At 37.9% G+C, this 16898-nt stretch overlaps 1 protein-coding gene and 1 pseudogene across 4 annotated transcripts; one reads left to right on the forward strand and one right to left on the reverse strand.

The window, feature by feature from the left end:
- Positions 1-8124, forward strand: LOC105044127 (ER membrane protein complex subunit 8/9 homolog). Of its 4 annotated transcripts, none has more exons than XM_010921921.4 (6): positions 5-366; positions 448-594; positions 708-767; positions 5866-6032; positions 6167-6215; positions 7617-8124. In XM_010921921.4, exons 1-5 carry the CDS (start codon positions 157-159, stop codon positions 6195-6197), a joined length of 615 nt encoding a protein of 204 aa, XP_010920223.1. In that variant the 5' UTR covers positions 5-156; the 3' UTR covers positions 6198-6215; positions 7617-8124. The 4 variants fall into 4 exon arrangements, 3 of the variants coding, with proteins under 3 accessions (XP_010920223.1, XP_073111526.1, XP_010920222.1); XM_073255425.1 differs by lacking the exon at positions 7617-8124 and adding an exon at positions 6303-6436; XR_003800725.2 differs by lacking the exon at positions 7617-8124 and having other exon boundaries at positions 1-366; positions 5823-6032; positions 6167-6436.
- A 386-nt stretch (positions 8125-8510) lies between these two features.
- LOC105044239 (subtilisin-like protease SBT3.8) lies at positions 8511-12387 on the reverse strand (annotated as a pseudogene).
- Positions 12388-16898: the final 4511 nt, after the last annotated feature.

The raw sequence follows: 16898 nt of genomic DNA on the forward strand, positions 1-16898 counted from the left end.
GAACTACGGTACCCGGCTAAAGGCTTGACATTGTTTCGACCGGCACGTTAAGGATCCCTGGCAGCGTTTGCCCCGGCTCACGGCTTCGCAAGTTCACATTGTTTTGACCGGAAGAGAGTGGTGCCGGCCCCAAATCGAACAAGCGACCGGAGAGGAATGGGGGCGGAGTGCCGTTACGAAGTAGCGCAGGCCGCCTACATAAAGCTGGTCCTCCACGCCCTCAAGCACCGCTGCTCTCCCGTCAGCGGCCTCCTCGTCGGCCGCCTTTCCGACGACGACGCCTCCACCGTCCAGATCGGCGACGCCATTCCCCTTACCCACTCCCAGATCGGTCTTCTCCCCTCCCTCGAACTTGCCCTGATCCAGGTCCTCTCTCTCTCCTCTCCCTCTCAGGTTCTTGTCTGCGAATTACAACGATGAGGCTAGGGTTTTCTTTCTCGTTAATAGGTAGAAGAACGCTTCGGGGCTCAGGGGTTGAATGTGGTGGGCTACTACCACGCGAATGAAAGGTACGATGACGCCGAGCTCGGGAACGCCGCCAAGAAGATCGGCGATCATATATTCCGATACTTTCCCCGTGCTGCCTTGCTTTTGGTGGGGCTTTCGCTTTTTTTTTCCCCCCTTCCCATCATCTCGATTCTTTATGCGTTTCAGGAATTTTTGGTTTTGTTTATTTCATCTTCTTTATGGGTGTTTTGCTGTACCAGTTGGACAATAAGAGGCTGGAAGAGTTGCTGAAAGGGAAAGGGCGGGATCTTGCATTGCAGGTAATGGCAGTCCTCTTCCTTTTTTACCTTTGCGATCTTTCTCGCAGGAAGAAGAATCAAAAGATCAAAGATTCTTTGTGGAGGTGGGAACTGGGTACTGGACTGGGTCGATTTTATTTTATTTTTTCTCTAAATAATATCTTGGAAGTTTCTTGTGCATAGGATAGGAGAATAAGTTCTGGTGTTTGCCTTCAATTGTCTGTTTAGTCTTGGAGGAACTCCAGGTTGGCTTCTATGTTGATGCTTCTTGCCCTGACAAAGCAAGCACTTCTTTCAAGCCTTTAATAAGAGTTCATTTGAGCAACTTTTTAGATCTTAAAGAAAAAGAGCTAAGCACGAACAACAAGAAAAGGGGAAAGGCAAATAATTGAAGAAGGTTTTCGTCAAATTTCAGTAGAAAGCAGCAGAAGCTGTTAAGATTGTAGATTCATAAAGTTTGTATTGAAATTAAAACAATTTGATCTTCTGATAGCCCATAAGATACCTCAAACAAATAACTCCACCCAGAGAATATTGGAACTATTAGTTGTTTTTTGTTTTTATATTTTAATTGTTATCCAACATTCATCTGTTTATTGTTTGAGATCCTTCTTCTTTTTCTTTTTTCACAGAGATATGCATCTGTTCATGTACTGATATCTTGTCCCTTGGGGTGTCTTAATTTGTTTTATTTTTTTATTTTAGAAGGCATGTCCTTTGGTCTGGTATTTTCACGTTTGTGTCCAATCGTCACACCGATTAACATTTGATGGAGGATGCAACTCATCCCCTTTAACATCTACTCAAATGTTTGTGTCCAATCGTCACAACTGTTAACATTTGATGGAGGATCATCTCATACCTTTAACATCTGCTCTCACCCTTAAACATCTACTCACACCTCTAATGTTTATACATAAGGCATGGTTTGTTTACTCCTATACATCATAGTAACAGCAAGAGAGTGAGGGTTCTTGAATTTGAGGGAGGATGCCTTCTATGGTTGAGTTATTTATCATATCTAACTTTGTTGCAAGGAAGAGGTTTCTTGAATTTCTCTTGCTTTGATGCCCATCTTTCAAAGATTTTTGTTTTTTTCCTTTGAATTTGAGCGAAAGGATTGATTCAGATTCACCCTCCACTAACTTAATAGGATGCATCTTAAGGTGGGCATAATTTTGTTGACTCTTGGATGTGTCCTATATTGATTGAGTCTGTCGTTTGATGCAACTAGCAAATTGAGGGACATGTCTTTCTGGAAGAATACACTAATAAACTAAGATAATGTTTCTCTTTAGAGACACCCAAGAGAGGAATCCGCTATGTCAAAAGACATGTTCATCCGTAAGAGAAAAAAGGGTTTTCAAACATAAAAAACAAAATTTGAGTCAGTGTTAACATAAAATCAGAAAAAGATAATATTCTCCATTGATTCCCACATGGTTCGAAAAATACACCAAATAACATTTTGGAAAAATAATTCTATGTATTGACTGAGATTATTGGTTTTAACTATCACTTTCTCCTAGTAAGATCTATCTATAAGAAATTGTGGTGAAGCCTTTAGTGCAGAATTTACAAACTACAAGCTAATGCAAATTTATTTGATCTAGCACATTACAACTTGCGATAGAACCTTGTTTCCTAAATGCTCCAGAGATCCAAGCCTAGTAAGTATAGCCTCACTAGGTGGGTTAGGTCTTGGGAACCCTGACTCAATTAATCTGGTTTACATTCATTTTTTTAACTCAATTAACCAATTATTACCTAAGGCAAACCTAGTTACCCGACTGGAAACTTGGGTCAGGTCCAGGTTTAGGTCGATGTGGCCTGATAATGTTGGACAAGACCCTTATATGCTTAAACAGAAACATGCATGACAAAGTATTTTTTAAACCATCAGATTGTGTGGTCTGATCTAACAATTGAGGGGTTGTTTTGGTATGTGATAGTAGAGAGTGGAGATGGTATGTTGACCTATTTGTGTTTCTTGTCCCCTTTTGTGCTTTATTCGGATACAATGGAGAGTAGAGGAGAAGAGAAAAGGAACAGAGAAGATAAGAAGAGAAAAGAGAGCAATTTTCTAGTCTTGTTTGGATGCATGGGAGAGAAAAAGGAAAAAAAAATATTTTTGGACCTATTGGTTCGGGGCAAAAAAGGAATAAAAAATTTATTTTGAGCATTTGGAAGGAAAAACAAATATCTGGACCTTCTGGTTGGGGACAAAAAAGGATTAAAGAATTTATTTTGTGCATTTGCCTTCTTTTTTCATGAAATCTTTCCACTTTCAGAGAAAAAATTAGGGTTTTGATGAGAAATGATTTCTCCCTATGTCTCATATTTTCTCTGTACTTCTCCCCTATTTTCCTAATCAAACAAGAGAAATTCAATCTCTCTTTACTTTCTCTTCTCTTTGTTTCTTTGAATCCAAATAGGTTTTAATTCTCCCTAGGTTGAATCCTGGCCCCGTCCACATGCCTTATTGACGTCTGCTAGCACTTGGTCATCTAGGATCAACAACCATAAGCTATCTTGTTGGTCCTCTCCCTCACTCCTTTTCTCTCTTGTCCACTCTTTGGTCCTTGCTTCTATCCTTCTTTCTCTTGCTGCTCCCCACCTAATATCTCACCCTTGTCATGATTGCTCCATACTTACCCCGCATTGCCTCTTGCTGTTGTTAGCTGAAACTTAACTCTAGCAGCTTGATCCAAGACTCACTGAAATTCTCACCCCCCTCTGCTGCCACCACTTGACTTCTTTGCTCTTGTTAGTTGCCCCCTACCCTCTCCCATCCTGGCTAGTCATTACCGCCAGACGAGTGCCAACCACAATGCTTCCACCCCACCCCCCCCCCCCCATGGAAACAAAACCTGTTTGGTTCTTAGTCCGGTGCTTGATACAGGTTGAGTTGTCTTGTCAAAGGTTTAGGTTGGCTCAAACCTTGACTAGACTTTAGCAACCTTGTTTGCAATCCTATGCTTCATATCCATGAGGCTATTATGGGTATTTTATGATGACATGAATACCTACTTATGTAGACCTATTTAGGGTAAATGCCATTTCTCATGTTGCTGCACCAGAAGCACTACTACCATTAGAGGGATTAAAGAGAGAATTTATTTCTAGTGATTTTTGAATTTCTTCAGTATTTAGTAGCCATTGAAACTGTCTTATTGATATCTAACAAGTTTGGGTAGCCATAATGGGTGACCATGAATGGGCTTTGATCTCTTCTGCTTGATAGCTTTTACATTTTTTCCATCTTGCAAGCCTTGTCATGGGATCTAATATATGTAAATGTAAAACCAATGTATAAAATGAAGATACGAGAATGATTAAATTTTTGAGGTAGCATTTTTGGAAAATATACACTTTGCCCCTCTCTCCTTTGCCCCAGTGAGACTTGGGCCCTGCTGACTTTAAAAGTCTCTGGCTGGCCAACAAAATGTCTTTTCTGTCCTGAACCTACCCTTCTGTCCATTTCGCTATTGACACTGTTGACAACCATGTTCAAGTGATCAAAATGCCTTTTTTATTTTTGATAAAGACTTCAATTGTGTTCCCGTGTCTTTTATACTCTCTTTAAAATTCTATGAACAAGCCAATGTTCACTACATCCTCTGCTCCCTCTGTCACTCCTTGGCTTTCCTTGTTGGCAATTCACCGCCATTGGGACTTTGCCTTCTCTTTGGCCAAGGAGCCTGCTTGCGTGTGCTAGATTGATCCGGTCAATCTGAAGTGTTGTGGGCAATCAGGTGATATGGGTTTAGCACCTTGGCAACAAAGACTTTAAATTTCTTGTGGAAGCAAAAAGGAAAAACAAGAAGAAAAAAATAGGAAATAAGAGCATATTAAACTGGTATGAAATGAGAAACTGATTTGGTTAATTGGTTTGCAAATCACTGATTGAATTAGAGGATGGACTGAGTACATCATTGACCTACAAAAGCTCCAGGGCAGGTCGGACATTATTGAAGAAGACAAGATTACTACTACTAATGTACACAGACTCCATACTGTTGATGCTTCACTTCAGTAGTTCTGCTTTAGTTTTGTGAATGTGCATGAGAGAAAACAGTTCATTCTTTTTCCTTAAAATGATTGACGTTATACAGAACTGCCTGAAACCACCTTGGGTAGATAATTCTAGTGGCTCTTGTAACTGTCTTGATCGGCAAATGCTGCCGTTCATCAAACTGCCTTCATCGGGTGCTCGTTACGTGCACCAATCTTGCATAAAATAATCATGTCATAGGATGCACGATCTCTGTTAAATTTTAGGTTAACGATATCCACACATACACTCTTAATTTGGGTTCTTAAAGCCCCTCTCCATTTCCCTCTAGAAAAAGTCCGTGCATACACATGTAATTCTGTAAATTTTCCTATTAGCTTTCCTGCAAATGATATGTCATATTTTTGTGTAGAATTTGCATCCATCATCTGTTGTTATGTTATCCTGTTTGGAGCCTAATCTGCCTACTAAGGGAGCATCATATTGGATCAACTCAAAAGCTTTTTCCATAGAAAGCCTAGGTAAAACTAGTCATTTATTGCTTAAGGAATAGTTCATATAGTGAAGACTTGGATGGTTTTATTTTAGTTGCTGGATGACCTTGTAATGATGTGCAAATGTTCTGTATTCTCTTTATACTGAGTCTCAGTACTGTTGCTTGAGGTTCTCTCCACATTCATGTGTTCCTAGTTTGAATGTGGTATTATGCTGCTTTGATAGTCTTTTTTTCCTTTTTGAGAATGTGAATGTGCAATTTTGTGTCCATTTTCTATTTGTACTGCCTTAGTTTCAGTCAATGTATAGTATTCTCAGTGATTTTATCTCTCAAAAAAAAAAAAAAAAAAAATCAAAAGGTGATGATTACTGGTCAAGACCAGAATTCTTGCAAGTTGAGCTGAAATGTGTGCCTCTAATTTGAGATGGTGCAGAGGCCAAGGTTTCCGATTTTATTCCATTCTTGGAGCTTGTTATCTATAGTTAGCCCATAGCTGGCCACTGTGTTTGCTTTGACTATTTACTTCATTTATATGAGTGGTTTGTGATGCATTGTTTGTTTGCAGCAAGTGCCTTTGTACTTTCTTATCTTGCTCCACAACTGTGCAGCTGCACACAAGGGATTTATCAAAAAGCTGGCGGCAAGCTGGATTAGATGGTGGTAATCAGCTAACCATAAAAGAGCCCTCAGCCAACGTACTGTTGTTGGATTATATTTCTTCTGAGAAATGGCAAGACATAGTCGATTTTGATGATCATCTTGATGACATTAGCAAGTAAGCTCATGTTGATTATGATGTAATATCTTTCACTATTTTTGTGAATCATTTTGTATATATTGCTGCAGGTGCATATTTCAGACTTGAGTTCTTTCTTTAATCTTTTCTTTTTTTTTTTTCTTTGAGTGCAGAGATTGGCTGAATCCTGATCTCTTCAAGTAATTTGTTCACTATTTGCTGGTAATGTCATTACTGGGCTTATTTAGTCACTGTCATTTTTCTGAATGAATTTGCTTGCACTGTCAAAATGTTATGCTGTTGTACCAGCCAGGGTAAAGTGGACTGGAGTGCTTTGCTTGGAAAAAGTGAGCTTTTGATTGCTTTAAAAAATATAGCAGAAGAGATTTTGTATCATGTCATTTAAAAGAACATATAATTTGTGGGTCCTCTCTCTTCTTTCATTTCTTGGTTTACTTGTTTCAAGTTAGGATTTACAATTTTAGATATGTTCGCAGCCTTGTATATATAATCTCTCTAGTTCCGGTTGCCTTATGCCTTCATCAGAATTTTGTATCATATTTAAGGTTCTAATTGTTTGATTCTTGCTTTCATAATGTGGCTTGCAGTCAGTTGAAGGTTATTAGCTAGCTATTATTTACTGTAGGATCAATGTAAAAGCATCTCCATGTCGGCTTCAGTGTCGATTGGAAGGCCACATGGATCCCAACTTTTTGGATCAGTGATTTTGCCGGGTCCCATGCACATGATGGGTTTTCCTAAGCACAGTGGCCCTGCATGAGGCATGATACAAATGCATAGAACTTGATTTCTGCTCATCTATGCATTTGCATGAGTCTACTGACTCCAGTTACAGGGACTGAGCTACCTGTTAGCTGGTCACTGCCATTTCTAGCATTCACGGGAGGAAAAAAGAAAGGTATTTCTGTTTGGCTTATCCTGTACAGGAATCTCAAACAGGATGAACCTGAGTGATCACGATTTGTTTCTTTTGTTACCTTGCGTGTGGTTATCTTGGTCATCATTTACGCATGAAAGTTGATATTAGCAGTGAGCACATAGATTACATGTGGCCTAGTAAAGAAGCAAACCAGAACCAGCTAATTAAGCATCACCATAATTTAATAGATTATTGACTCTCGAGTGTGTGAATGGCCTGGCTACTGAGGACATGGCACTGGAGTTTTGAGATTTTGAAGGGTAGATTGTTTTATGTATCGAACTTTTTTCAGCTATCATGTTCAATCTTTTTTGAATTGGAATATATATTCGGTCAAAAAATTTTTTGAAATCTTTTTTTTATTTTGACCAGTTATAATAGAATTTGATTCTAATCATTTGGCATGCTGCACATTAATTGGAACAAATTTCTTCTTTTGATCAGATCAATTAAAACAACCGCTATCATAATAACCTATAGCGAAAACTAATCGACTATAACCAAAAAAAATGATATTATCCTTTTATTTCAATTTTTGTTGGATCAAAGAAATACATTTTAGATTAATCTTTTAAATTTTTGAAAATATCATTTCTACTATATAGAAAAAAAAATGCTGATAGGGTCTTTCTTTTGTTATCAAAAATTGATGAGGACCGAGTCCCATTACATTCATTTTGCAGCCAAGAGAATGGAACGGCATAAAGAGAGAAGAACTTGGACTTTTGTTGTACCAGGGATTGGTACTCTGAGTATACCACTTTTCTTGCAAAAGAAGACCATTGCAAAGAACTACCAAATGGAGCAAGGACCATGTAGAGCAACCGGAGACCTCGAACGATTACAAATTTTCTCTCCCTTTCTTCATTTCTCTCGGGGAAAAGAAAGAAAAGAAAAAGAAAAAGAAAGAACCTTGGACAACGGACAAGTTAGCAAGCTCCATGATGTCAATTCCTTCTCACTGTAATTATTAGGTTTGGTGTTGAACATCTGACTTATGGCTGGGACTCAAACTGGAGATGAAGGTCCAAGACTTTTGGAACGGTTTTGGGCCCAAAGATAAGTATATCAGATATACCAATTATCTATATTATAAACCACGGTATCCTGTCCATTCATTCCTTTATGATGGATGGATTTGATGGTGGGAGAACAAAAGAAAAAGGTATGGCCCAACTGAGTTTTGTTTAAGCTTGAGGGATGGCTGTGTTTTTCTTCTCTGCGCTCCAACATCTACAACAAATTACTTAGCTAATGGCTATGCAGATGTATCGATTTACTAAACCCTAACCATAAGGAAGCTAACAAAAGCAACGGATGATATGGTGCAGGATGCGGATATGCTTGTATCCAATCAAGCTTGATCAACTATTGGTTGGGATTAAGCTTGTATCGATCAGGCTCTAGGCTCAAAATCGAGCATAGTTAGTTTTTATTTTATTTTTTTACATAAAAATAATTTTTGAGACAAAAGTTGGTTTTTTTTATCCTATGATTGAGCAAATATCACGAATTTTGATCAAGCCAGTAAATGTAGTGCCTATTTTTTTAACAAATTTGATCACAATAAATCAAGCTGAAGTGAATCGAGATTGTATCAAGCTCATAAGACATCAAATTCTAGAATGGCATTTATTTTTTAGTCATGCAAGGTACATGATCATAGTTCATAGACATAAGTTTCTGGCATGACATTTATTGCAATTAACATACTTATAAGGCAAGTGGACCTGAAATACAAGAGCTTCGAGAATGATTTTATGCAGTATCTGCATAGAAATCCTCAATTATTACTCGAACTGCTATGGGAATCCTCACTGAGTGGGTTCCTCCATCACTCCAAGTTAACTTCCAAAAGTATAGTCCCCCTGTTTCTTGTAAGTAGCCGTGAAAGTCACCTTAAAAGTTCGCATCTTTGCAGTTGCATCAAAAATAAGGGAAGAAGGTTCCACGACCATCTTAACACCTGGAGGAGATTCAATGATTGCCTTGTAGCGTGCATAAACTTGACCCACGTTTGTAACTGTTCTCCATGTGGTTACAGATGTTCTGAGATTAGGAATGGCAATGGAGGGAAGATTCAAATGATTCAAAGGTCCTCTTGTTGCATTGCAATCTTCCGTTCGAGTAAGACTACAATCGAAGTATTTAACATAATCTTTTGGATTGATGTCATAGATAAGCCCGGGATCAGCAGCGTTGTTCGGGTTAATGTGTCCTCCGCCAAAGTCAAAAGGTCGGCTACTTTTCTCAGTTCTCCCTCCGCCGTTATCGGTATGCCATATTCATTAGTTACCGATGCTTTAAGTAGAGACGGGTTAGGTGTTCGGAAATTTATAAATTATATATGAGATTAGAGCAAACAAAGAAAAGTTGGGGTGCAATTCTGTACCAGTTGTGACGAGAGCTGATTTGATAGCTGCAGGAGACCAATTCGGATGTAGAGATTTGAGCAATGCTACAACTCCGGACACATGTGGGCATGCCATCGAGGTACCTGACATGAATTCGTATTCGTCCTTCACTGCTGCTAGAATGGTGTCTCCTGGGGCAGCAATATCAGGCTGTCCAAATTTCCAAAGGCATTTTTTTTTTTTTTTTTGCAGAAGAATATTCAATTAGAATTTTCACATATGCTTTGATTTCTTTCCTTTAAGTACATCTTAACTATAGAATCAAAGCTTGTCTAGAGTAGCTTGATCCCTAAGCATTGTTGTTAAATGTTTACCAACTTTCAGGTTTTGCATGCTGAATCATTAGGTCTAGATGCTGCCTAAATATGCTTGCATTTGAAAACTTTAAGCAAATCGCCATCAGCGTTGGTGAGTAACACAGGTCATTATGGTAGGCAATAATCAGGTTTCATCAAGTGAAATACCTAGAGCACTTCTGGAAATGTTGTACTGGGACCTCTCGATGAGAAAGCACGACCTTCGGCGCAACAACACTCCCTATGGTGGATTGAGTTGGAGCAATCTTCACCCACGGGGTCATATTTTTGCTATCGAGCAAATCAATTGTTGGTGCAAAAGGTCAGTTTCCCATTTTGACGTTCAGATAGTCGCTCATGAAATGAATGCTAAGAGGAAACACGCACCTTCTAGCGTTATCTATATATTTGTTCATCTGGAATGCCATTTCGTAGTCTACAGCAGCACCCGGGAATCCTTCCAGTTGCGTGAAAAAATCTAGAAGATTGGTGGTGTACATGGCGAGAATAATACCCTTGGCTCCCCTCAACGACGGCCCGAAAGTGTCCAATGAGGTACGAACAGAGCACAGAGCAACCTTCCCGGCGACTTCACTAGCATTTATAGCATCAGCTGTACAGCTGCAAATTAATACATATATATACCCCTACTCAGTATCGAGATAAATAAATAAATAAATAATATGTCAACGCGGAGGACTAGATAGGTCATTCTTTTACTTTGAACCCCAAACTAGTTCTCTAAAATTGTCATCTTTCTTGACTCCATAATACTTGGATTGACCCTGCCAAGATACGCAGATATATGATTATTTTTTTTTTAATGGTACACGAAGAAATATTATGCTTACGGCAATGGGACTGCAGCTATCGTCTTACCACCAATTTCTGATTATTTCCGAGTGTGATGACCGTAGGGTAAGCGCGGTCGATCGTGCTCGCAGCGACTGTTATGACCCATGGAGATGAGTTCTCCACGGTCTGGAAGAGGGGCCGTCGTTTCCGCCAGCGAGGACAACGGTTGTCCCCTTGGCGACGGCATGTAAAGTTCCAGGCGTCTCTGTGGGCCCACCAAGCGATAAAGAAAGGACGTCCACGCCATCATGGATGGCGTCATCTACTGCTGCGAGTAGGGCGGCATCGCTACACTGGATCTGTGGACCCCAGCAGGCCTTGTAAATTGCCAGCCGAGCACGCGGAGCTCCACCTCGCGCCGCCCCAGCTGCCAGGCCGTGGAAGCTCATGTTCTCCACAAGCACACCGGCTGCAGTGGAGGCAGTATGTGTTCCATGGCCGGCACGGTCTCGTGGAGATAGAGATTCTTCTTCTCCTTTGAGTTTCTCTGCATCGAACCCATAGGGATACCATCGGGCTCCGATTAACTTTTTGTTGCAGTTCTCGCAATCAAATGATTGTCCCGCCTGACATTCGCCTTTCCACCGGGATGGTACGGGACCAAAACCATGGTCATTGAAGCTTTTTGATTCTGGCCATGTACCTGAAACAAAGAAAGAAGTTGCAGTAGTGGAATTGTCATCAGAGAATTGGTAAATCTGCAAGAGGCCTGACCGACCAGAATCGATGATTCCAATAATCACATTTTCGCCGTAATTAGCCTTATGAAGTAATCCTGTGGCCGTAGGTTGGTAGCAATTTAGGCCAAGAAAATCCCAGCTTCTAGTTGTGTGAACACGATGCATACGGTTTGGCGTCGCACTGAATACTCCAGGAAAATCTACATGAATCAAAATTTATTAACAGTTTCCAAACATTTTAAGAAAAAATGTTATATATTCACAACGATGTCTGGATTTCTACTCAAGGACTGGTACAGAGCATGCAGAACCTGAAATTTTCTTTGCTTGAGACTCTGTGAGCCAACCTGCGAAGCCTGAAAATCCATGCTTATAGCTGTGGACTATTGAACTTAGATCTTTCTCCTTGCTGAAAGCACCAAAAATGGATTAAAATCGGTAATTTTTCAATTCAAAGGTTCCGATGAATGGAAGAGAAATAACATTGAAATTGGAATAGCACGTACAGGTGGCGGAAATGAGAAGAGCAAGCTAGGCCAGGCACAAGCCCAGCAGTGTTGAAAGTTGGAGCCAGCTCGTTTAATTTCGAGCTCAACTCGCTGCTCATGAACGGCTGATCCTAAGAATTTATGGAGAGCTCCTGAAGTCCTCCATGGTGTTCTTATATATATTTTGATTAATTCTAAAGAACAGTCTCATTCTTACTGCCGAGCAGCAGTTTTTCCCATGCAAAAAATCCAATCAAATAACAATAAAATAATTCATTCGTACATTGCAAATATTTGATATGTGTACTTATTTATTTTATTTTATGTTATCTTTTAGTTGATCAAACTGAATATGAATGAACCATGCAAAACCCGTTCGCGGCTTATGATGAGCTGCTTATGATGAACCATTAGGTTATTCGACAGCACTAAGAAAGGGGCTAACTTGCCTTCCAAGAAGTGAAGTGAGCATGTCATGGTGTGATGCAGTGACCAAGTTTGGATCTTCGTGTTGCTTCTCTCCCATGTATACTATGTACAGCTGAAATCCAAAAGAAGGGAGCATTAGAGAATAAATCCTCTAACATTCGTCTTTAGCAATAGGAATATTGCAAGCATTAACCTTTCTTGATTCTCCTGCTCCAAACGACATCGTTTGGAAGCAAGGCAGAATAAAGAATACAACGAGGAGCAGCGAGGAATGTGGAAGCTGGGATCCCATCTTTGGCTATGCAGTAGCTTGGGTCACCCTAACGTCCTATTTATACCCAAATGTCAATCGGCAGCTGAAAGATAAACAATTATTTTTGGTTCATTCACACTGATGATAAGAAGTGCTAAGATGAAGATGATCTATAGTCTCATCAACTCTCAGCCACTACCGTACGAGTTCCATTGTCCTCTACGTGACGGTCCAAGGACAACGTGTTTCAGAGGCTGGTGCCATAGTTTCTATCAGGGACAAGACAACTGCCCTTGTCCATCTCTTCGCTTTGCTGGATATTAGTGAGAACGTGGTCTGTTAGCTCTTGCACTGCAAGCGATCCTTATAGGCTACCCCCGAGAGACAGAAAAATTGTAACTTACATCATATGCACCGTATGGCAGTACATTATGCCAATCGTCTCATCTTATTTTTGTGGGCTCTATTCATTGTGACCATACATCACCCCATTCATCTCATCTCGTTTCTGTGAGCTTTATCCATCGTACATTTGTCTTGGATTGCCCCCCTCATCTTATCTCAAATTATTATTTTGATGTATCACTAATATAATGTAGGATATAATTTCTCCAAAAGATGATGGCCGTGTCGTAGAAGTAGGAAATGGCCAAGAATAAAGCCAAGGAGGACGGCTAAGAGCAGACTTCACGAGTTATTAATCACTAGCAAGTAACACCAATAATTCCTAATCACAGGAATATCCAGGTAAGACACTTGCCCGATAAAAAGTTATCGAAAATAATAACTAATAAATTAAGAAAAAAATCCTTAAGTGGACTCCATATAGCATTATTCAAAAATATCAAGATGCTTGCTCACGGGAGAGTTACTAAAAATTGTAATCAAAAAAAAAAAAAAAAATTTATTTATAGTTCTAACTATATCGAATTTTTTTAAATAGTTTCTGAACTACAAAAATTTAAATTTTAATCTTCGAACTTTTTAAACTATTTTAATGTTACTCTTCGATCATTTTTGATGTCTTTCTCGCACCGAAAATCCTATGTGGCAGTCATTGATGCTTACATGACTCCGTTCATTTGAATAGATGACACTGACGCTGATTGGACCATTTTTTTTTTTTTCATTCTTCTTCTTTCTGCCTCCACTCCTCCCACACCGGCTCGCCACCTGTGCACCCCCACGATTCCCACTCCCACCGGCCCACCCCTCCAGCCGCACCCCTGCTCGCTTCGATGCCGATGGACGTGTTCTGCCGTTTCTCGGCATGAAGAGAGAGGAGGAGCTGCTTGAGCTCCTTGATGAAGTCGATGGCCCCACCGATGATGGAGGCTTAGTCACCCTGTGGCCAAAAACAACATCGTTAAATAAGGAAACATGGATGGCATCGGTAGAAGATGAGAGAGAGAGCGAGTAAGTGTATGCGTTGGACGAAGGAGGGGGGCATGACGGTACGAAAGGCAGCGAGGTGGTTGCCTCCCATCCTATTGAGCCTGGGGGACGGGGGCAGAACCCACTAGAGGGGGTGGCGGTGGGAACTACGGGGGCACCAACACACAATCCATCGGCACCAGGGGTGGGCAGGGGTGCAATCGAAGGGGGTGGGTGGGGCGGGCACCAAGGCCGTCGAGGGTGCAGCAGGACGGGCCCTAGGGTGGATGGGGGTGCGGTCGGAGGGGGTGTGGCAGTGGTGCGGCCCGAGAGGGTGTAGCAAGGCAGGCGTCAGGGCGGGCAAGGGGTGTGCACCGAGGCGAATGAGGGTGCAAGCGGATGGATAAGTCCGAAGAAAGGAGAAGGCTCCTGTATACAAAAGTATTCTTCATTTTTTTTTAAATGCTTTGTAATTAATGCGGGGTGTCGATCAAGTTTAATTGTCCATGTAAGCATCGATTCACGATGAAAGAAATAAATTGATGAGAAAAAGTTACCAAAAATTATTAGAAAGATAATATTAAAATATTTTAGAAAATTTAAAAATTTAAATTTAAATTTTTATAATTTAAAGATCTGATGTAGTTTAAGTGTTATTGATATAATTTATTTAAAAAAATAAAAAAAAATTTAAATGGAGAATTTGTAATTCTAAGTCTTCATTGACTCCAAAAGGTGCTCTCGAAACTCGAGTTTCATGCCCGTGACCCTCGCTCTAGTGATATCTGGATCACAAAAACGAATTGGCACGGCCTTGGAACACGTACGGCTTCCATAATGGCTGCTCACCGTTGCTCTAGTGACATCTGGATCACAAAAATCAGCTGGCACACGTCATCTCACAACAAAGGGTGCCCGTTTCCTGATTAATATAAAATAAAATTTATTTATATAAATAATTAAAATTTTAATTTATTTATCCGATTGTTGCAAAAACGACAAAACGTCATTTTGAATGACATTTTATCATCGTCACGTCATCCCATTTTTCATGTAGACACCGTCAAAAAAAAAATCATCAAATAATATAGCATTTTTAAAAATACCATATTATTTGACGATTTTTAATTTTTTTTCCAAAAAAAAAATAATAAAAAATTGTAAAAATAAAAATATTTTTTTTAAAAAATAAAATTTTAATTTTGATAAAAATAAAAATTATCATTTCAAATTAATATCCCCATTTTAAATTATTTTTTTAAAAAAATATCTGAAAAAATTTATTGGAAAAAAATTAAAAATACCATAAAAAAATTGAAAAGAAATAAAAATTATAATTTTAAATTTTTAAAAAATAAAAATTTTAATTTTAATTCAAATAAAAATCATCATTTCAAATTACAATCTCCTTTTTAAATTAATTTTTTAAAAAAATATCATAAAAGAAGAAAAAAATTAGAAAAAAATAAAAATTATAAATTTGAATGAATTTTAAAGAATAAAAATTATAATTTTAATTTAAATAAAAAAGATAATTTTAAATTATTTTGTCAATTTAAAATTAATTTTTTAAAAAAAATATCTCAAAAAAATCTTAAAAAATTAAAAAAAATATCATAAAAAAGAAAAAATAAAAAATGAGAAAAAAATAAAAATTATAATTTTGAATTTAAAAAAATAAAATTTTAATTTTAATTCAAATAAAAATCATCATTGCAAATTACTTTTTCATTTCAAATTAATTTTTTTAAAAAAATATGTCAAAAAAATAAAAAATAAAAAAAATACCATAAAAAATCAAAATATTTAAAAAATAATAAAAAAATAAAAATTATGAATTTTAATTTAAAAAAATAAAATTTTTAATTTTAATTAAAATAAAAAATACCATTTCAAATTACTTTTCCCATTTCAAATTATTTTTTTAAAAAATATTCCAAACAAAGAAGTAAAAAATGAGAAAAAAATAAAAATTCAAATGTTAATTCAAATAAAAAATATAAATTCAAATTATTTTCCTCATTTAAAATTATTTTTTTTAAAAAATATCCCAAAAAATTTTTAAAAAATTAAAAAAATAAAATATATCATAAAAGAAAATGAGAAAAAAAAAATAAAAATTATAATTTTGAATTTAAAAAAATAAAAATTTTAATTTTAATTTAAATAAAAAATATCATTTCAAATTATTTTCTCCATTTCAAATTAATTAATTTTTTTCCATACCATACCATACGTAGCTGTTCATGCCCATACCAGATCGAGATGTACCAGTACGATCCGATTCATCTCATAATTAAATTATTCGATATATTATTATTATTTATGTTATAATTTTTATAGCCCTTTTAGCATAACTTTTTCTCTCCTAATATGCTATGACACATTAGAGTATGTGTAACCATATCCATAAAGCATAATATACGATCACTTGAAATTAAATAATATAAAATAAAATTAATAATTAATAATATTAAATAGAATAAAAATATCAAGCATACAAAAAATAGTACAATGAAAGTTTCAAAAATACTAAGTACAAATCTAAAAAAAATTAAGTCCAACAAGGATGTCGTGGTGCCCGTGGTCGCTTGGACCTTCTTAGGAAGGTCCTCAACGGTTACTCCTACTTCTGTTGTGATGGCTCCTTTCCTATATCAGTGGAGGAAGTCTGCTGGTCATGCTACTCAGGAATAACTGATGCTGTCGGATCATCTACGAACTGAGCGACCTGCTCAACCCTCTCATCTGGATACACGGATGGGCCTGAAAAGAAAATATCATACTCATGTGGCCAACTGGTACCCGATGATGTCATCTGGGGGATGTAGGAAGAAGAAGGTGCTGCCATCTGTGGATCAAAAGGCGATGGCATTTGTGCAGCATATAATGATGACATCTGCGGAATATGCGGTGATGGCATATATGGAATATATGGTGACGGCGTATATCTCATATCTGATGCATCGGCTGCTCCATACCAAGGCGCACAGCTATATGGATCAACACCAATCGATATCAATATTTCGAAACTTGTTCTCTCTATCTCACGCAGTATCCGAATCCGTTCGTCCTCATCAGTCGTAGATAAAGCACGACGAGCGTCCAACACAAGACCCGACATAGAATCAGTCTACAAAATAAAAATAAAACAGTCAATGTACTATAAAATATAA

Source organism: Elaeis guineensis, chromosome 4 (assembly GCF_000442705.2).
Source record: "Elaeis guineensis isolate ETL-2024a chromosome 4, EG11, whole genome shotgun sequence".
NCBI classification, from domain to species: Eukaryota; Viridiplantae; Streptophyta; class Magnoliopsida; order Arecales; family Arecaceae; genus Elaeis; species Elaeis guineensis.